Genomic DNA, 18,608 nt, shown 5'->3' with positions numbered 1-18,608 from the left:
TCACTAATTACTTGACTATCATAGACTTGTAATTTGGTTATTTATTAACTGCTCTTTCGAAACTAGAACTAATTGTTCTTTTAGGTTTACCATGTTGCTTTAAAATTAAGCTCTTCTTGTGACAGTAAAGTTTGCAAGGTAGGCCTATTCAATCTAAGCCTTAAGCACTATACAATATATAAGTATAAATAGCAACTACTACAATAGAGAGAGATACCTCTAAACTTGTATGGTCTGACTTGAAATTTGATTTTATTATTCGATTTCTTAACTATAAATGTGTCTCAATGAGAAAAAGAAAGAAAAAATATTCATATATTAGTAAGCACTTATTTATTTTCAAATGAAAAAAAATTTAAGTTGGGGATAAATGAAAGAGGAGGGAAGAAGTAAGTGGGTCCTCACACAACCATAGAAAGGAAGTAACAAATAGGGGTGGCATCGAGCTGAGCCAAGCTCGAACTTGCTTACGTTTGAGCTTGGCTTGATTTGAATACTTCGAACTCAGGCTCGATCTCAAGCCTAAAATTATAATCGAGCTTGAGCCAAAAAAAAATTAACTGAGTTTGGGCCTGAGCTCAAGCTACGTTTGAGCTCCAACCTACATTTAAAACTTCAAGAAAATTTAAATAAAAAAATAAAAAAACATCATTCCATTATCCGAGCTCGATTCCATTACAAGTTTAAAATCAAACCGACCTTTGAGTATACTAATGTATAATGACCAGCTTAATAGACCTAAAAGAAAGAGCAAATACCTCCATATATTCCATAAGTACACAACATCATTAGATGTTGAGGGATCAAAAAGGGTTGAACAATCCATCGTCTGTGAGGTTTGAGGTAAATATGAGCAACTATCAACAAACTAAATAGGGAATCGACGAGAGTAATTAAAAGGTATTTTCATAAAAAAAAATGCTAATGAGTTAGCTCACAAGCTAATAAGTTGACCTTGAAAAATCTCGAATTTGGCTTATTATACTTAATGAGCCTTATTTCAAGTTTGAGTTCGAGCTTAGCACAAATAAAAACTAAACTGAGTCGAGCTCAAACGGTTTGTAAACCGGTTTGTCTTGGTGTCACCCCCAGTAACAAAAACATAAAATAAGGGAGGTGGACCCTTCCGCTTTCTTGCAAGACCATGGCCTCACAACCATGCTAGGGGAGGTCTCCCTTGTTGACGAAGAGAGGGCTTATGTAAATAAAGATACTGCAAATTTATAGCTTGTGGTTCAAAACCAATCCAAAGAAGTAAACGTACTGATTATTAAGAGCAGCTACGTGCCTTGGCTATCATATAAGAGAATCAAAAACTAGAAAGTGATAGGATGCCTCCCAGTCAACACTCTCGGATCTTCTCAATTAGGTTATTTGATCCGACGTATCCAAACAGATATTGACAGAGGTGAGCCGGCCCAAAAATGGGTGGAAAGGTCACTTGAGACTGAACCCCACAAGTCTGTTCCTGCCTCAGATTTGGGAGAGAGAAGAGACGAACAGCCTAGCACCACGTTCCTCCTTATTTTCAGAATTCCTGAGTCAAAACTCTGCTCCCACGACATGGCCACAAGTATACATGTAGAGTTAATTCATGATAATTGAGGTCCCAAAAGTTTTAGAGGCTAAACAATTTTTGATGGAGCTGGAGAGGGATAGAAATCAGAATATGACTGAATATGACAATATCGATTAAGCCAAAAAAAAAAAAAAAAGACAGTAGGGGTATTTAAGTGTGTCCATTATCCATTTATTTACCCGATTATCTATATGTAGATAACTAGGTAAATAGGGAAATAAAAGGGGTAAATAAGACTTTAATATATATATTAATAGTTTCTAACTTTGAGCGTTTTATTGAAATGAAATTTAGAAAATGGATTTTTTTCCAAGTAAATTGGGATTTTATATATATCTGAGAGTTTTCTTTACTGTCACTGTTTCTGTTCGAGAAAAAGAAAACGAACTCATTATTTTATCTTTTTCTTTTGATAATTCAGAAAGCCTGCAAGTAAGAACGCGCCAGTTAGATATGGCATCATTTATATGATTGAGTTATACCGTGTTGACATCGTCCTCCTTCCATTGATACTGCTCAAGCAGAAATTTGCAGTTTTGCAAAAGATGAAGCCATTATTTATTTGCAGTTATCACTCCTACGTGCGGCTTTCTATAAACTAATACTAAATAATCTCTAAGCATCAATCTCAATCATCTATAGATCAGCAAGCAGACAGAGAAACGATGGATTCGGAACCCAATAAGCTCCAGTATAAATACGTAGATTTACCAGCACCGTTGAGAATCGACATCGTCCAGTAATGGAGTCATCTGTAGCAGATCAATATCTGTTCAGTCTCAGTTCATACCACTCCGAACAAGAGTATCCCTCCCTTGAGTTCCTTCCCTTCTCAGACAGTAAAAACATTTGTGGACTGTGCTCGGCTGAACGATCTGAAACTAGGACTAGTTTCGGTTTCAGGGAGCTGGTGATTAATGATGATGATCAGTCATTTGCTGTCCATTTGGAATATTTCGACGGGAAACGTCATGGCAATGGAGGTCCCGACGATCAGAACAAAAATGGGTTGGTAACGGAAGCTTCTGACCGTGACAGTACTCTTGGAAGCCTCGTTGTGTCTACAGATTCTTGGGTCATGCCGGAGGCTTCTTCTGATCACTCTCGTCAGAGGGTTCACGAGGAGTTGAGAAGATTGAGTACTAAGAGAAAATATGAAGGCGGATTCGGGGTAAGTAGATGAGAGTTTTCTGAATGAACAAATTATGGAGAGTGGAGTAGAAGTGACGCTTTTCTTTCTCAGATTTTCATCTTGTTCTCTCTTTTTTTTCCGACTGTGATTGGACATTTATTCTGGATATTTTAGGCTAACGGAAGAAACCAAAGGAGGAAATCCAAGGAAAAAGAAGGAGAGCAGAGATCAGGAGATCGTCACGTCCTCTATTCAAGGGTACGACACTGTAACCTGATACTGGTTCTTACTGGAAAAATAAAATAAAGAAGCAGTTGATCGATCAAATTATATATAAGATAATGCACTATTGCGGAATTGTCGTTTAACTGGTCTGAGATTGCAGAAGAGGAGGGGAGAAGATAAACCAGAAGCTAAAGACGCTGCAGTCCTTGGTCCCAAACTGCCGCAAAGTATGAAAATCCCCGTCCCCATTTCATAACCAAATCCATGATATGGAAAATTTTATTCTGAAAAGCTTTCTGTAAACCACAATTTCTCTGCTTCAGGTTGACATCAGTACGATGCTTGAGCAAGCAATCCTTTACGTGAAGTTTCTTCAGCTCCAGATTAAGGTAGTTATGAAACACATCAAATGAGGAATCGTATAAAGAACATCTCTCTCTCTCTCAATATGAATTCATATTTCTCTTTTTAATTTCTTTGCAGTATCTCAGCTTTGATGGCATTTCTTTGCCGGTCCCAGTCGCCTTTAAAGAACCACTAGCAGAACCCTGGGGGGAGCTTTTCTGAACCATTTTAATGAGATTGGATGTTCATAATTTCTCATTATTCTGTTTGGTTTGAATAGTCTTTTTGTACATTATTTTTTAATAAATAAAGAGACCCTCGGCAGATACTTCCATGTATCTTTGATCTTTCATTCTAAGACTGCTTACAATCTGTGCTGACACCAAATGAGTTTCATAATTCCCAACCTATCCATCTCTATCTTTCTCTCTAGACTAATTCAATACAGTTCTTAAAATGCCGCTCGGGAAGTGATTCACAGAGTTGAAAAAATCGATCAATGCAAGAAGGCACAAGAGATCATTAATAGAAAGGAATGAAACATGCAGGTCACATCAATTTTCCAAGAACTTGACAAATGGTCCATGCAGAAATCTCTGTACTACTGAGATTAGAGACAATGTATTGTTGTGGGCATTTGGTTGTGATCCAAGAGAATGTATAGAAACTCAAGATTTGAATCTCACTGATTCAGACAGTAAAATGATGAATGGATGAAAAATTCTAATGTTCCATTTGGTTGTAAATGGTTGTGTGAGACATTTGTTTCAAATCTTCTCCTTCCTCTTTTGTGACATATCCATTTCAAAGTTCTCGTATTTTCTTTTCTTTGTTTTTAGACCATTTCAACATTCTCAGTCTGCCATACTACCTTTTGAAGATGCTGCCTCTTCATTGCTCATCATTCTACTTCATAAATTGTGACTGGTCAACAGTTGTTTTATAGATGTTGATTTCATCTACTAAGGGTGCGCATATCAGTAAACAAAAATGCTTCATATTGCAATTTGTAGTTTGCCCTGCAGTTGGTGAAGTTCTTAGCTGTTGGTGGTTCTTCATGTTACTCATTTAGAAGAAAAAAAGAATGGCGATTCTACTTCGTATGAAAATTGATCCCTCTATCTTATATTGATGACCATTCTGCTTCATATGCACAGATGATCCAGCTCCTGTTCCATTTGATGTTTCAACGGATCCAGGATAGATAACAGTCACTTTAATCCCTTTCTTACACAACTGCAATCAAAAACTATTTCAGAGGCTCACACCAAAGTGAGCTAAAACACTAAATCCACACCGTTAGTCTTCTAACATTGATCACATGTTGGAAATGAAAATTTTGAACTACACACAATATCTAATTATAACTTAACAGGTACAAGTACCCAAGCAAAGAATGTTCAAAATGGACACTTAAGAACTAGATGAATAAAATGAGACAAAAAAATGAGTTGCCTATCACAGAACATAAGCACTTCAAATAGTTAAAGAATGTAAAAGAAATGAGAGCAACAGACTGGTCTTTCGACCTTAAGAGCATCCTCAGTTACATCAATTGCTGCTGATTTCTGAAAGTAAATACTGAAACAGGGAACAAAAAAATAAATTTGGGGTGATCTAGTACGATGCCGAGAAAGCCACAATCTTCTTTTGTCAAGGGATGAAAAACAAACAAAAAACAAGCACTCACAGGGCGTTCATAAGCTGCATTATGGACCAAATAATCTACTCCACTGAGGAAGCTTCAATAAGAGAAGATTCACCTGAAGATAAATCCAGTGGCAAAGCCTTTATTCCATCAGGGACATGTTTACCTACAAGAGGTCAATTAGAAATCAGGGGAAATAAACAAAGAACAAATACCCTCAATAGTCAAATTAGCTTAAAATCCAACAGGTTGTAAAAATAAGAAGTAAAAGTTACCAACAAGTTCTGCTTGACTCTCTCTAGCTCAGCTTCATTTGTTGCAGAAAGTATGAGCTTTGATCCTAAATGTGCAAATTGCTTGGCCAGAATCTCACCTGATAATCAACAAGTAGCATACCAGGCATTTCCTTCTAATTCAATGAAACAGCTTCTGTCCTAACAACTACTCTTGTGTCCTACAACTGGGGAGACCTGGATGGATGGACATCTACCAAAAATTTCATTGATGACAACCCTAGAGTGTCAAGGGACAATGTTAAAAACCATTGATTAACGACATAAGATGGCAAAAAGTTTTTGGGTTTAGCCATTCTTAGTGGTTTCCTTCATTTGCACAATCATACTGCCTAATCCACATCCCACTTAAACGAAATAAGCCATCAATACATGTCAGAAGCTTATGTATGATGTTATGTTTTACTTTTTAAGTAATCAGTCATTGCATCCTCATAGATAGAATTAGTAGATAGCAAGTGATAAGAGTCCAAAAATCAACCATTATAACATAGAATTTAGTTAAAAAATGACGAAATTGTGTCTGACCAATAGTGACAAGAAAAGAAGAAATATGAACCAAGGATAAACATCCAACAGAGAAGGTCAGTCATACTACAGAGATACGAAAACATGAATACTGACACACATATAAAAAACTTAAAATGATACTAACTTTAAGCGTCCAAATGGCCAAGGTTCCAGCACCAATAGTTGAGACCCAGAATGTGGCTCAGTACAGCTTGATAGTGGACCGTACTGAATAAACTAACAAGTTCAACGAATAACACATCCAACAACCAATAAAGAATGTAAAAAATACAAAGAACATCCACCAAAGCAGCAAAAAGTAATCGTAAACCAATGAAAAAGCATACTTTAAGTATTCGGAAGGGCAACTAAAACATCAACAATTTAAGAATCTAGGTGCAATATAAAACTGCCTTATGCCAACGTGACATTGGGTAAATACCAAAACAAATAGTTAAACTCAAACGCCCAGAAAATCAAGTTTAGGGAACAGACAATCACAGAATAGTCAGTTGTCAATTTTAGCTCCAGAAAAAGTGACAAACAATTTAAAAACACAAATCAGTATGCTCACCAATTCCTCGGTTGGCACCTGTAATCCAAACAACCTGACCATAATCCAAATTTCCACCAACAATCAGGATAACGAAAAAGTAAGCGAAAAAACTCTGTTTACAGATCAAATTTCCCGGGAAAGCTCGTCCATACGACTAGCTTACCTTATCTTTCACTTCCTCCTGCTTCGCTTGGCTACTCCGCATCAATGTAAAATCTCCTACAGATCAAAGTAAATCTCAAGCAATTCGCGGTTCACCCAAATCTTCAAATTCTAAATTGCAGGAAAACAGATTTAACCTTATGGAAAGTGTTTAAAATCCATTAATAAATTAGATTTTATATGAAATAACTAAGAAAAAAGGTACTACATAATTATTTTTTTAATTACATAGCATATATATAAATTAATATAATTTTATTATTATCAAAGAGATATTTGGATTTAATCGACATTGGCATTGATTATGAAGAAACTTTTTTCCTCAACCCTATGGACACATAACTTCTTCCTTTATCCACTTGGCTAGAACATAATTTGTTCTATTAATTCTATTATTTATCTTAACAGTTTCATTTCATTAGCGGCATGCCCTACCCGATCCTACAGTTCGACTAACCCTCAAGCTACCCTTATGTTGAATTTTTGGAGAAGAAATTAATCCATTAATTTTTATAAATTAAGTACACTAATAAGTCTCTATTTGTAATAGAGAGAATACATAGAATCATGTAAGCTTCTTCTTTATTTGTTCTTTAAGTCTCCCCCCTCATACTAGAGTCTGTTGTTTCAACTTGCAAAGAAAAAAATTTGGTTTCCAAACTTCTTTGACTAAAAAAATCTTCATCTTGTTCTTCCCTTTACTTAGATATCTTATTCATATAAAAATTACCATAATATACTGAATAAAATATATTTTCTTTATACTTTTTTTTTTCTAGTTCTTACCCTCAAGCTAGAGATAAAAATGACATAAAGACCCATCTTGGACAAATAAAATACGGGAGAAAAAAAATTACTCATAACGGAAAGAGAAAACTCCATATACCAATAAAAAAAATATTTGCTCAATTTCAAAGGTGAAAAAAGGTCCAATTTTAGAAAAAATCATCACTTGGTAAATAAAATGACTTAACTCACATTGGATGTTGGGCGCACTCTTATTATTTGTAAATAGTGAGTCTATAGGCATTACTCTAAAGTGATGAAAATAATAAAAATTAAATAAATACTAAAGATTTACATAAACTCTATTGACTTTGATGAGCATTTCCTTCTTATTTAGAAGCATCTACATGTAAAGAGTCTCAATAGAGTTTGAAGACAAATAGGAGACCGGGGAAAAATAAAATTAGTAATTTAAAAAAAAAATTGACTTAAAATTTAGATTTTCGCATGCAAATGCTACGAACATGACTTTCAGTTATTCTAATGTTAATTTTTTTCTATAAAAATATTCGATTTTGGTTAGAAAGTAGACTCAGTTTGAGATCAGGGAGAGTTTCTGGTTTTATCAGGATTATGGAAGCTTTTCTCACTTCTCGATATCAAAGATCGGCATTCATGATAGGTTTGACAAAGTAAAAAACTACTTTGATACGTGAAAATGCCAAAATGAAATAAACAATGCGGCTTTTCTGGAGTTCGATTCGCCTGCCAGGCTGCGAGCTCTCCATATCACACCTGCAACTGAAAAGTGTCAGTTACGTTTACGGACCTTCTCAGCGATGATCGCTTTATCAGATGTTGTAAGGCCTAATCATTAATCTTAGACTGACGCAGTGACGAGTCTATTGCCGACGGGGTTTGACTGGTCGTGTCCTTTACTCTCCCAGCCCAGCCAGTCTCAGAAATCAATGAAACGATTCGTCTGCCCCAAAGCCCCAACCGTACGCTGATACCCGCCGTCTAGCGCCATTAGAGAAGCCTTGCTTCCTTCCTTTCGGCGTTCTGTGTAGGTATTCCTCGAAGCCCTAAGAGAAAAGAGGAAGAGAAATTCGTCGAGACGGCGATCAGTTGCAGTTGCGAAGCTTTTGATGCGCCAAGAGGTTTGGTCTCTGATCTTTCTCTTTTGCTGTGTATTTTAGTGGAAGAGAAGCAGATCGGTTAAGCTTCGGATTGACGCCATGAGTGTTTATTTTATTTTTCTTTCGTTTTCTCAACAAATAAGCAGGTTTTCCGTTGTTTAGTTTTTTATTCTTTTGACGGTAGAACTTAATTATTTTTTCAAATTTTGTTTTTTCCTGTGTTTGGTGTGTCAAATCAACTTACGATACTGGAGCATTTCAATCCATCCGAACAGGAACTTCTCTTTAATTTTAGTATCAGTTCCGGTTCTGATAATTTTGTTTAATCAATAATTTAGGGTGTATTTGGGTTATTGTACGTTCTTCGAATTTATTTAAACAAAATTTAATGAGAATTTTTTAAAAAAATCAACATAAACCGGCTTTTAAGTTCTTAACTATTCTATTACCCTGTCTGGATTTTAGACGAGATGCGACAGCTTTTGGATAAAGAACATTAGAGAAATAGCTGATTAATTTCCAGAAAGGCAAGATTCAAGAAGAAAAGCTGTGGTTAGGTAATCAATCTGTAAGCAATAATGCCTGCCGCCCCTTCTCTGAAATCATAACGGATGCTTTTGTTCCCTTGCTTCTTGTTTGATTCAAACATCTTCATCTTCAGATTTGTTTTCCAAATCATTGCTCTTGACATTTGTCTAAGTAAAAAGATAATGTGGAATGATTGAGAGAACAGACAGGTGTCTTGGAGTTTAGTTTCACTTTTAAGCCCGCACGGGAGCAACTAGGAATCAAGAACGCAAACAAGAATGTGAACCGTGGAGATCAAGAGGATGGCATTTGTGGTGCGCCCCAGTCGGCTGCTCCCTCTCTTCAGTTTCCCTTCTTTTTGGTTGACTCGTTGTGAGATGAAACCACGGAGGCCACTGCAAGTCGGCACATGGAATCTGCGGCGGATCGCCATTATCCGCTCGCCACGTTTCAGAATCTGAATCCTCGGTTTTTGGACCCTTTTGGCCTCCGGGTGTGACACCGACACCTTACCATTCGTAGCAGATAAAAGAGTAATCGGATGTAATTAAATCTATTGATTCGGTAGCCGATGGTACGGTGCGATCTTGTGCGGTAACCTGTAACCATCACTGGGATCTAATGTGAGGCCAGTAGGTACGTAATAGTGACCGTCTGTTTTTCCTTGTATTTTAATGCCGCGTTTTGTCATTTATGAGGCATCATCTGAGATTAATTTTTGGAGCGTGGAAATAAATGTGAGCTTCAGCTGCGAGCGTCGACGGTCGCCGGAGATTACGCCGTTGACGGGATCTAAGGCCTGATATCGTAGCCGACATACCGTGACTTACCACATGCGCCCATGGGCAACCACGCATTAGGAGCAATTATTTTAGGAAAAATTCTCTACCTTACGTGACAAAAATAACAGTTAATAAAACAGCTTCTGAGGACTTTTATTCTTCGTAAAGCTGCGTCGGAATTTTGTAAGGTGAGTTACCTGCTGCTTGCCTGCGTCCTGTAGTGTTATTATTGTTCTCCTATTTTCTCTCTCTGTAGAGTGGAGGGAAAAGACCAGGAGGAAAAAAACGGAGGGCTAGTGGATGTTGTCAGATCTAAGTTGGCTGTGTCAGATTTCTGTTAGAAGCTATTGTTAATGTACCCCAATCATGGAACTCTTGCTGCAATGATTTCGACTTTTTTTTTTTTCTTTTCTTTTCTTTTCTTTCGTTCTTGTGTATCTGAACAGTCTTATGGAAATACCCTGGATTCTTCTTATCCGTGGAACTGATTAAAACTTGGTCTGTTCATCTTTTGTTCGGGGCAGACGGTTGTCTCTGATCCTTGGATTTTGAAACTCCACCATTTCTACATTCCGGTCTGCAAGTAAGTTTTCTGCTGTTTAGTCGTCATTTGGAGCGAATGTTTTTGGTTCCCACTCTGATTGTATGCTTGTGAAATATGCGTTTCCATATTTATTTTTTTTCCGAAATGGTTGTTTCGAATATCGTTTTCCTATGCTTGCAGAACTCAGCAACGATCCTCTCTCTTTCTGCAGTCTCTCAAAAATTTCAGATTTTGCCTTCGAAGAGTTCAGAACAGCCGGCGCCACCGTCACGAGCATCCTATTAGAAAGCTCTGTCAGTAACTCTTGACTGTCGCCGCTCTTACGGATCTGAGTTTGTAGGTTGGTTACATTGAATTGAATAACTTAAATATCTACCTACCGTAGCAGAGTGATGCGTTTTGGGAGTCGTAGAAATGGCTTCCTTAGTTCCTGGAGTTCTCATGAAGCTTCTGCAGCACATGAATACCGATGTGAAGGTGAATGGCGAACACCGTTCATCACTACTCCAGGTTGTTGGCATTGTTCCAGCACTTAAAGGAGGTGAGCTTTTCTCAAACAAAGGATTTTACCTGAAGGTCTCAGATTCTGTCCATGCAACCTATGCTTCCCTCCCTGATGAGCAGGACGATCTTATCCTCAGTGATAAGCTACAGTTGGGTCAATTTATCCATGTTGAACGGCTGGAGGCCGCATCACCTGTCCCAATTCTACGAGGTGTTAGGCCGGTCCCAGGACGGCACCCGTGTGTAGGCACACCAGAGGATCTGGTCGCTACTCATTCCCTAAGCTTCCTCAACTCTTCTGGATCAAACCCACTTGATAGAGCTTCTCCTAAGGGAACAAATGGCAAGTGGCTGGGGGACAAGGAGAAGAGCAAGTTGCCAAGAGCAAATGCAAGTAGTAAAGCTGGGGATCTGGAGGCAAGGACAGAAAGTTTTAGCCGTTCCAAGTCTCAATTGTCAAGGCCTAGTGTGAATGTGTTAGAGAAAAAGGAAACAGAGATGAGATCTAAGTCTTCAAATTCAAGGTCCATACCTTCATCTCCGACGAGCTGTTATTCACTTCCTACTTCATTCGAGAAGTTTGCAAATGGGGTTAGAAACCAAGCAAAAATAAATGGCGTTTCAGAGAAGCCTAGTTCAAAGCAGGGTTTGCTAGAGAAGGCTGCTTCTGTTTTCAAGGCTAGCTCTGCTGTGAAGAAGGCCACAGCTGGAAATTCGATTGGAAACTTTGTGATTGAAGTAGGGCCTAAGGCTTTGAGAAAGAGCTGGGAAGGAAGTGTGGAGGTTCAGGGGAGGGAGAATTCAAATCCAAGGGCAGCAAGACCTAGTAAATCGGATTCACGCAGCACTTCTGTAAGTATTTCTTCTCCCTCTCACCTCGCCAGTCATGTTTCATACCATAGGGTGGAATTTTTTCTTAAAACCAAGTATTGTTTGAGAGTTGGTATTCTAATTGCTTAGTACATCAACATACTTGGGGAGTTAAGCTGCTCTCTGCTCTGACTTATTCAGGAAGCGTAGAGCTTACTTTTTTAATTTATTTATTTAATTGGACTTCATGCTTTTCAACATGGATGATTGACTTCAAGCTTTTTTAAATATACAGTCTCCACATCTTTTTAGTGGTTGTCTGGGTTAGAATTGCTTGTGCTTCAGCCCATTTTATGGTGGGCTTGAAATCAATAACCTGTTCTTCTCTTAAGTGTTGTAGTATATTCAAAATCTTTTGAAGAAATATATTCATTAAGAAGCAATCAAGACTCCTGTGCATATTAGGTGCTTAAATACAACAGTGCCGCCATGTGCTACTTTATCATATCGGCTGACAATTGGTAAAATCTGCCTGATAGAGGAATTGCATGCTATGCTCTACTTTCGGAGTATTGCCTTATTTATTTTATATGTTAAATTTTTTTTATGCAAAATTGTTAACATATTCTTGTAAACTGGTATTAAATTCTGATTGAGTTTTTTTGGGGATGAAAATTTGCGTTGCTACATTGTTTCCATGCTTGAGCCTCCGGAGATTACTTGATTAGTAGCTTGTCCTCTTTATCATTTCAGCCCTTTATCTGGCCATGTCAATGAACATTTTTCTGGAGTTCTGACAAGTGCTTTATTTGATCCTTTAAAATAACTAGGCCCCTAAGAAGAAGCCAGAACCTAATGACAAGGTGTCCCCTAAAGAGGGCAATAGGGTTCAGACGCCCACAAAGAAAGGCGGCATGAATGGAACTGTGGACGATCTTGAAAAAGTCACTAAGCCACGGATTTCTATTGCAAAAAAAAGTTCAGTGGACAATTCTAATGGTGGAGTACCAGGCAACTTAGTGAAGGTTTCTGCCAGTAAAAGATTGGCAGATAGCAGTGTGTCATGGGCTTCACTTCCATCATCATTGGCAATACTTGGAAAGGTAGGGAAGGTTATGCTTCCATAATTCAATTACAAATCTCAATGGATCAGCAAGTCGGCTTCAGCTGAGACTTCAATGTTCCTTCACTGGTAACATATGGCTGGTTTAGAGTGGCACAATGTTCCATGGGTTATCATTAATTGAGCCATGGGGTTAGATTTTGGTTTGTAGGAAACTTTCAAATTATCTGATCCTTGTATATGTTTTTCTCTGTTTTTATTAATGCTAGTTATTGTCATATTTCAGGAAGTTCTGAAGCACAGAGATGCAGCGAAGCTGGCTGCAATTGAGGCCATGCAAGAAGCTTCTGCGGCAGAGAGTTTAATACGGTGTTTGAGGTAATTAAGCAATTATAGATCAGTTGCAACATTTTTTTAAGGTTACTTATACCGGAGTCTAGCTCTGAGTGAAACAGTTCTACTCTTTAACGGAGTACATTTTATGGGCATGAATTCTTTCCTGGCTCAAAAATGATTGTCTGCTGAGGTAGTTGTAAGAGTTCTCAGTTAGGCTTGCATCTATGTTGGCTAGTCCAAACTTCAAAGCTGGCATTTCTTTCATGTTTGGCCATTTGTCTCTATTGTTGCTTGTTGTTAACATTTCTATTTTACTGTAATTATTGGATCTGTCATCTTATGCCTATTGTTGCTCTCGGTGAATAACATTACTAATGTGCTACCTTTACAGTAATATGTAGCTTCTTGCCAAGTAACAAGTGTAATTCATACATTTAACAGGAGGAGTATGGATTCCCTTTGGATTCATATAATCAGAGCAATTAAGGCAAAGTGGCAGATGTTTGAGGATGTCTGACAATGTGGTTTTTTAAATAATCATTTATTCTGTTCTTATAATTTTCTCTTTCAGACTCAAATTCAGATACTAATCCCTAGTAGTTGTTGAGGTGGCTTGTTTTTGTTGGCAAGTTGAGATTTATATCTTATTTGGGTGGTTGGATATGCTCACCCTAAAACTTTGATAAATTTAATCACGCAAACATAAGATATAGTCTCTTGGCCCAAAGTTGTTTCCGGATCAGAGTTTCAACAAATTGGGTGTTCAATGTCTGTGCTGGTCATGAGCCTTCCAGGTTGGGGCAATTATGGGTCTTGTAAGATTGGGCCATTTATGGGCTGATTGCCAGCTCTATTTAGCCATGGAAGCAAAAATGACAAAAAGAGGAATCGGGACTTAATGTGTTTGTTTGGTTGTTTATATGCTGAGATGTTAAAAGTGAACCAATATTTCATTCAGGCCAATTGCTTTGTAGTTGTCAGACACAAGTGCACCCAAGCCAATCTCTTTGTAGTTATCAGATACAAATTGGCCATTAGTTTCTTCTGGTGGAATAGAGTGACTAGATATTTTGCCTCTATTGGAATATAAAGTGGCTCTCCCATTACTCTGATATCACCAGTTACACACTTTTCATAGGTTAGTCAGCATGTGAAATTTTGGAGGAATACCTAACTAATACAATGGATAGAAAATTCCACAAGGGATGGTTAAGTGTTATAATGGATCAAAGAATTCTGTAAGGTTGGTTGGGATAGTGTAGTTCTGGTGCCAAAAGTATTCAACCTGTGAAGGTCGCTTTTGGTTTCTAAAGGTGCAATTGATAGTTGTAGTCTGAAAAGCATGGCATTGCTACTTGCCTTGCAAAATATTTCCGCAACTTGCATTTTAATGAAGTTCTATGTCGAGTTTGGAGAAGTAACTCACCATCCTGTTGCTTTTTGTCTGAACCTGTGTATAACATACATGGTGCCATTCCAACTTATAGTTCATCTAGCTCATCAACTAGTCTAGTGTCAAATGATTCTTTGAAGAACTGTAAGTGATTTATCTACTTGTCGAAGATAAGCTTGAATTCACTATAGTTTAGGAGATTGGTTTGATCCTAAAGTTAATCTGCTGGATTAGCTACTAATGCGGAAAATGAAATTGGTGAGCTCCTAAATATTTAGAAATTGGCTTTCAGTTGATGTTGGAATGCTTATGATCAATTAGTTACTCAACTGCACATACTGGGAAGAGAAAAGGCATGTCTTGTCACATTTTTTATGTTCTTCATGACAGTAAGAGTTTTCTTTTAACAACAAATAAAGATCCTTTTTTACTGATGACTAATTCTATCTTTGAATTTAATTACCTGTCAAATCAAAATAAGACCCTGTATGGGAATGAAGTTTCCAGTTGTGGGTTTTCCTAAAACTGTTTTCAACGATCTTGTCCAAGGCTTGTGGCATGAGCAGTGTAGGCTGGGTGCCTATTGTTGGGAATCTCGACTAGTTTGACTGTTTTAGCTAGAAAAAGCAATATGACTCAAAGGGAAAAACCTATCTGGTTCTTGAAATAGGAATTAAGGTAAAAAGAAGTAGAAAATAAAAATGAATCACCCAGAAATCAATGTGTGGGAGAGAAAAAAGGGGAGAAGATGAATGAGAAGACAAGAGCTTAGGGCTTTATCAACTAATCTTTGGAACCCCCTCCTTTCCTTATCTTGTAAAATTGTATTTCCCTGATAGAAAGACTAAATTACCCTTGCTCTGAACTGTGGTTAAAGAGGTGATTAAGTTTTGTGACCAAAATATCCTTCTACAACTGCACCATCACACATATGGTTGTCTTCAGCTCTTTCCTCTTAAGTTCTGAAGCAAAACATTTGTTGTTTCATCTCTTAATTAACTGTCTAAATTGTAGTTGGAACTTGGATGTTAGTTGGTTTAAAAACCATCATTTTCCTGGTTATATCAGTAACTCGTTTAGGAATTTATTTATGGGGCAGCTATGTTACTAGGGATGGGCATAATTCAGACATGGTATGCTAATATGCTCCCTGAAGAAACATACTCCTATGTTGAGATCGCAGGTAGCTCTTGCCTCTTACAGAAACATACAGTAGCCTAACTTAATGGGAAAAGTCTTGATTGAAAATGCCTTTTCCTTGTTGCTTGTGGGGATGGCAATATAACCACCAATAGTTTTTGGACTCGAGGTTCTATACAATCTGTAGAAAATGAGAAATTTTGAACAGATTGTGACATTAGAGTTCCACAGTAACTGGTATTGTGAATTTAATGCAACCGAGGCCATTGCCATCCTTTTTTTGTTTTTATGAAAGCTAATTATATAAAAAATGTTGCTTTGGTAAACCTAGTTTCTGTCTTGACATATTACATGTAATTCACTGAAAATTAGATTTCCAGAAAGTAGAACCTTACCTTCTAGAGTTGTTGCTTGTGGACATCATCCATGGAGGAGGGTGCTGGCTTTTGACATGATCTGATGTATTTTCAACCATCGTTGGTAATGAAGTACTAAAATTGATCTGTCTGTAGCTAACCAACGTGAGCCACTACTTGGGGGCACATCCGTGATGTTACCTATATCTGTATGCCAATTTTTTCCTTCTCCACTATTTTTTAGGGTGAAAATTAGTGAATTCATTGGCTTACTCAAACTTTTAACATTAACATGTTGTCATAGACTGATATTGTTGGAAAAACAGAGGATAGTTGAGGCCATGACATGGCTTGAATGCCTGAGGGATCTTGAAAGTACATTAACATGAATTTGTTATTATCTCAGTGTGCCTGAGACTGTTTCGTGATCTCAAATTTTTATAAAGTTTTGATATTAACTGTTAACCAATGCCATTTCAGACTGACAGTGGTCTCCAATTTTGGATTTTCTGTGCAGTATGTTTACGGAGCTGAGTTCTTCAGCCAAAGGGGACAGCCCACAACCTGCAGTGGAACAGTTCTTAGACCTCTTTGCGAACTTGTGTAAAGCTAGTCTGATTGCAGATTCTTTGTCAAAAATGGCTCTAATTGGATTATCTCAAGACCAAGAGGGTGATCCACCAGAAGAAGCATTAAGGATTTCATTGGAAAAGCAGAAAAGTGCCACTACTTGGGTTCAAGCAGCATTAGCCACTGATTTGTCACCCTTTACGGTTTACAGAGGGCAGTCCTCATCTTCATCAGCTCAATCTTCAGCTCCAAGTCGAAGCACTTGTAGCAACCAAACAATGGTTGTCTTGGAGAGTCCTAATAAGAACACCACTCCGAAGAATCAAAACAAAGCTCGCCCTTCCATCAGCTCGAAACCTGCCACCCCCACTACTCCTCGCAGGATCGGGGATGGTTCATCTGCATCACAAAAACAACGCACTCCGCCTCCGCCCCCACCCGAATGGTTACGTGGGAATGGTCTAAATGAAGCTTCAAACTTGGCAAAAGCTTTGCAGTTAGAATCCCGTGTTTGGTTCTTGGGGTTTATTGAGAAGTTCTTAGATGCTGATGTGGATGCGTCGGCATTGATGGAAAAGAGTCAGATAGCAGGCATGTTGTCACAGCTGAAGAGAGTAAACGACTGGCTTGATGAAATTGGAGCCCAGAAGGAGAACAATGGGGATTGCACCGTTCCAGCTGAGACAGTTGAGAAGCTGAGAAAGAAGATTTACGAGTATCTTCTTACACATGTGGAGTCAGCTGCAGTTGCTCTCAGTAGTGGAGCCACAACTCCATCTGGTCGGAATACAGATTCAAAGAGTAACAGATGACTGGTGTAATTCTTTCTCTCATGGGGTCTGAAGTCATCTTGGAAAGGATTATCCTGTACTAACTGGTGTATATATACTAAATTGGGGTAATTAATGAGCATGTACCATCATCGTCACCATTTGGGGAGAAAGAAGCCGCAGACGAAGGGGGGTCCCATGCTCACCATATTTGAAGCAAGAGATAAAGAGTATAGCATTGAGAAATTTATTGGATTTGTGGGGAGAAAGAAGAATTCTCGGCAAATATCTAATTTATACTTATACACATGTAACTTACATGTGATAATTTGATGATTTTATTCTGTTCAAGTTTCCAATGTCGAATATTTGTTTACATGAAATACATGTCAAATAATTTATTGGCTTCAATTTCTCTTGATTTTAGTTCTCAAATGCGACCTCATGCTCTGCCCGGCAAGGGCGAGAGATTGACGATTTTGTTAACCTTGATGACCGGCGGATCAGCCGGACGGATAACGCAAGCGCCGACCACCATAACGTACATTCCAACTCTCCACTCCTTGTGCTCAATAACGTCGCTGCCGTCGTCCAGGAGGAAAAGGTTTTGCTCCGAGGATGAGACTAGGACGGCCTGCAGCCAAGCACGCTGGGAGACGATGCCACCGAGGGTCCAGGACGGCGGGGAAGAGATGGTCGCTCCGGCTCGATTTTCAGCTGGAGGCATAGAAGCTTCAGTGCCGCGAGGCTGTAATCCATTTCTTTGCCAGTTCCGTCCGGTGCATGTCAGATACTGTTTCTCAGAGGGACGCGAGAATACATCGAAGAAGGCTTAGTTCAAAAGTGTTAGACTTTGTCTAACAAAAATAAAATAAATATTATAAAAATAGATATTAAATCCTCCGATAATTTCATTATCATGAAAGTCATACATATCTCATAGAATTGAAATAAGAAGAATAAAGAGAACGTACTTTTTATATTGAAGAATATAAATAGAACTTGAAGTGCACAAGATAACCTTTGATAATTTGTTTACAAGTGATAAACTTGTTCCTGTTCGGCCAGACTCGGTGTGCAAATAGCCTTAGTTTCACTTGTAAGACCATGGAGAAATTTATAGATTTCAAAAGGGTGTGGCACTTATGACTATTCATAAGGATACATCCCCTAAAGAGAGATACATCCTTTAAGGAGAGATACATCTCCTAAGGAAAGATATATCCCCTCAAAGAGAGATATATCTCCTTATGCCAAAGGGATGTGTCCAGTCAATGCACCCAATGAATCTACCTCTACAGGGGGATGTGCTGGCCATTATTCCTTCTACTGAACATTCAATGATAACATCTAGAAGTGGGCCCCATGCCTCTAATATCATGGTAATTTTATTTTATAAATAATATATTTGAAACCATAATTCCAACAAACTCCCACTTGGTTTCAAATTCATTTCAAATTTTGATTTTCGAAAAAAAATGAAAAATTAATTTTGAC

General features: G+C 38.1%; 2 protein-coding genes across 7 annotated transcripts; both read left to right on the top strand.

Moving 5' to 3' along the window:
- Positions 1–2,321: 2,321 nt before the first annotated feature.
- On the top strand, positions 2,322–3,503 carry LOC137963344 (transcription factor bHLH139-like). Its single transcript, XM_068810480.1, has 4 exons — positions 2,322–2,750; positions 2,886–2,969; positions 3,260–3,325; positions 3,420–3,503. The coding sequence occupies exons 1-4, from the start codon at positions 2,322–2,324 to the stop codon at positions 3,501–3,503; spliced, it is 663 nt and encodes a 220-aa protein (XP_068666581.1).
- A 6,159-nt stretch (positions 3,504–9,662) lies between these two features.
- Positions 9,663–17,522, top strand: LOC137962765 (flocculation protein FLO11-like). 6 transcript variants are annotated; one of them, XM_068809821.1, is made up of 7 exons: positions 9,663–9,813; positions 10,150–10,208; positions 10,381–10,462; positions 10,558–11,525; positions 12,314–12,586; positions 12,833–12,924; positions 16,289–17,522. In XM_068809821.1, exons 4-7 carry the CDS (start codon positions 10,584–10,586, stop codon positions 17,151–17,153), a joined length of 2,172 nt encoding a protein of 723 aa, XP_068665922.1. In that variant the 5' UTR covers positions 9,663–9,813; positions 10,150–10,208; positions 10,381–10,462; positions 10,558–10,583; the 3' UTR covers positions 17,154–17,522. The 6 variants fall into 6 exon arrangements, with proteins under 6 accessions (XP_068665922.1, XP_068665919.1, XP_068665921.1 ...); XM_068809818.1 differs by having other exon boundaries at positions 9,664–9,813; positions 10,381–11,525; XM_068809820.1 differs by lacking the exon at positions 9,663–9,813 and adding an exon at positions 9,904–9,980 and having other exon boundaries at positions 10,381–11,525.
- The last annotated feature ends 1,086 nt before the right edge of the window (positions 17,523–18,608 follow it).

This window comes from Aristolochia californica, unplaced genomic scaffold (genome assembly GCF_029961685.1).
Source record: "Aristolochia californica isolate CCGP_79_NKW_82.1479 unplaced genomic scaffold, dmAriCali1.0.hap1 SCAF_4, whole genome shotgun sequence".
Taxonomy (NCBI): domain Eukaryota; kingdom Viridiplantae; phylum Streptophyta; class Magnoliopsida; order Piperales; family Aristolochiaceae; genus Aristolochia; species Aristolochia californica.
This window is presented reverse-complemented; position numbering and strand designations above follow the sequence as displayed.

Coding starts and splice junctions, on each gene's coding strand:
- LOC137963344 (XM_068810480.1), top strand. CDS start 2,322: ATGGAGTCATCTGTAGCAGATCAATATCTGTTCAGTCTCAGTTCATAC. Junction 2,751..2,885: donor AATATGAAGGCGGATTCGGG/GTAAGTAGATGA, acceptor TGGATATTTTAG/GCTAACGGAAGAAACCAAAG. Junction 3,326..3,419: donor TTCTTCAGCTCCAGATTAAG/GTAGTTATGAAA, acceptor ATTTCTTTGCAG/TATCTCAGCTTTGATGGCAT.
- LOC137962765 (XM_068809821.1), top strand. CDS start 10,584: ATGGCTTCCTTAGTTCCTGGAGTTCTCATGAAGCTTCTGCAGCACATG. Junction 11,526..12,313: donor CGGATTCACGCAGCACTTCT/GTAAGTATTTCT, acceptor TAAAATAACTAG/GCCCCTAAGAAGAAGCCAGA. Junction 12,587..12,832: donor CATTGGCAATACTTGGAAAG/GTAGGGAAGGTT, acceptor GTCATATTTCAG/GAAGTTCTGAAGCACAGAGA.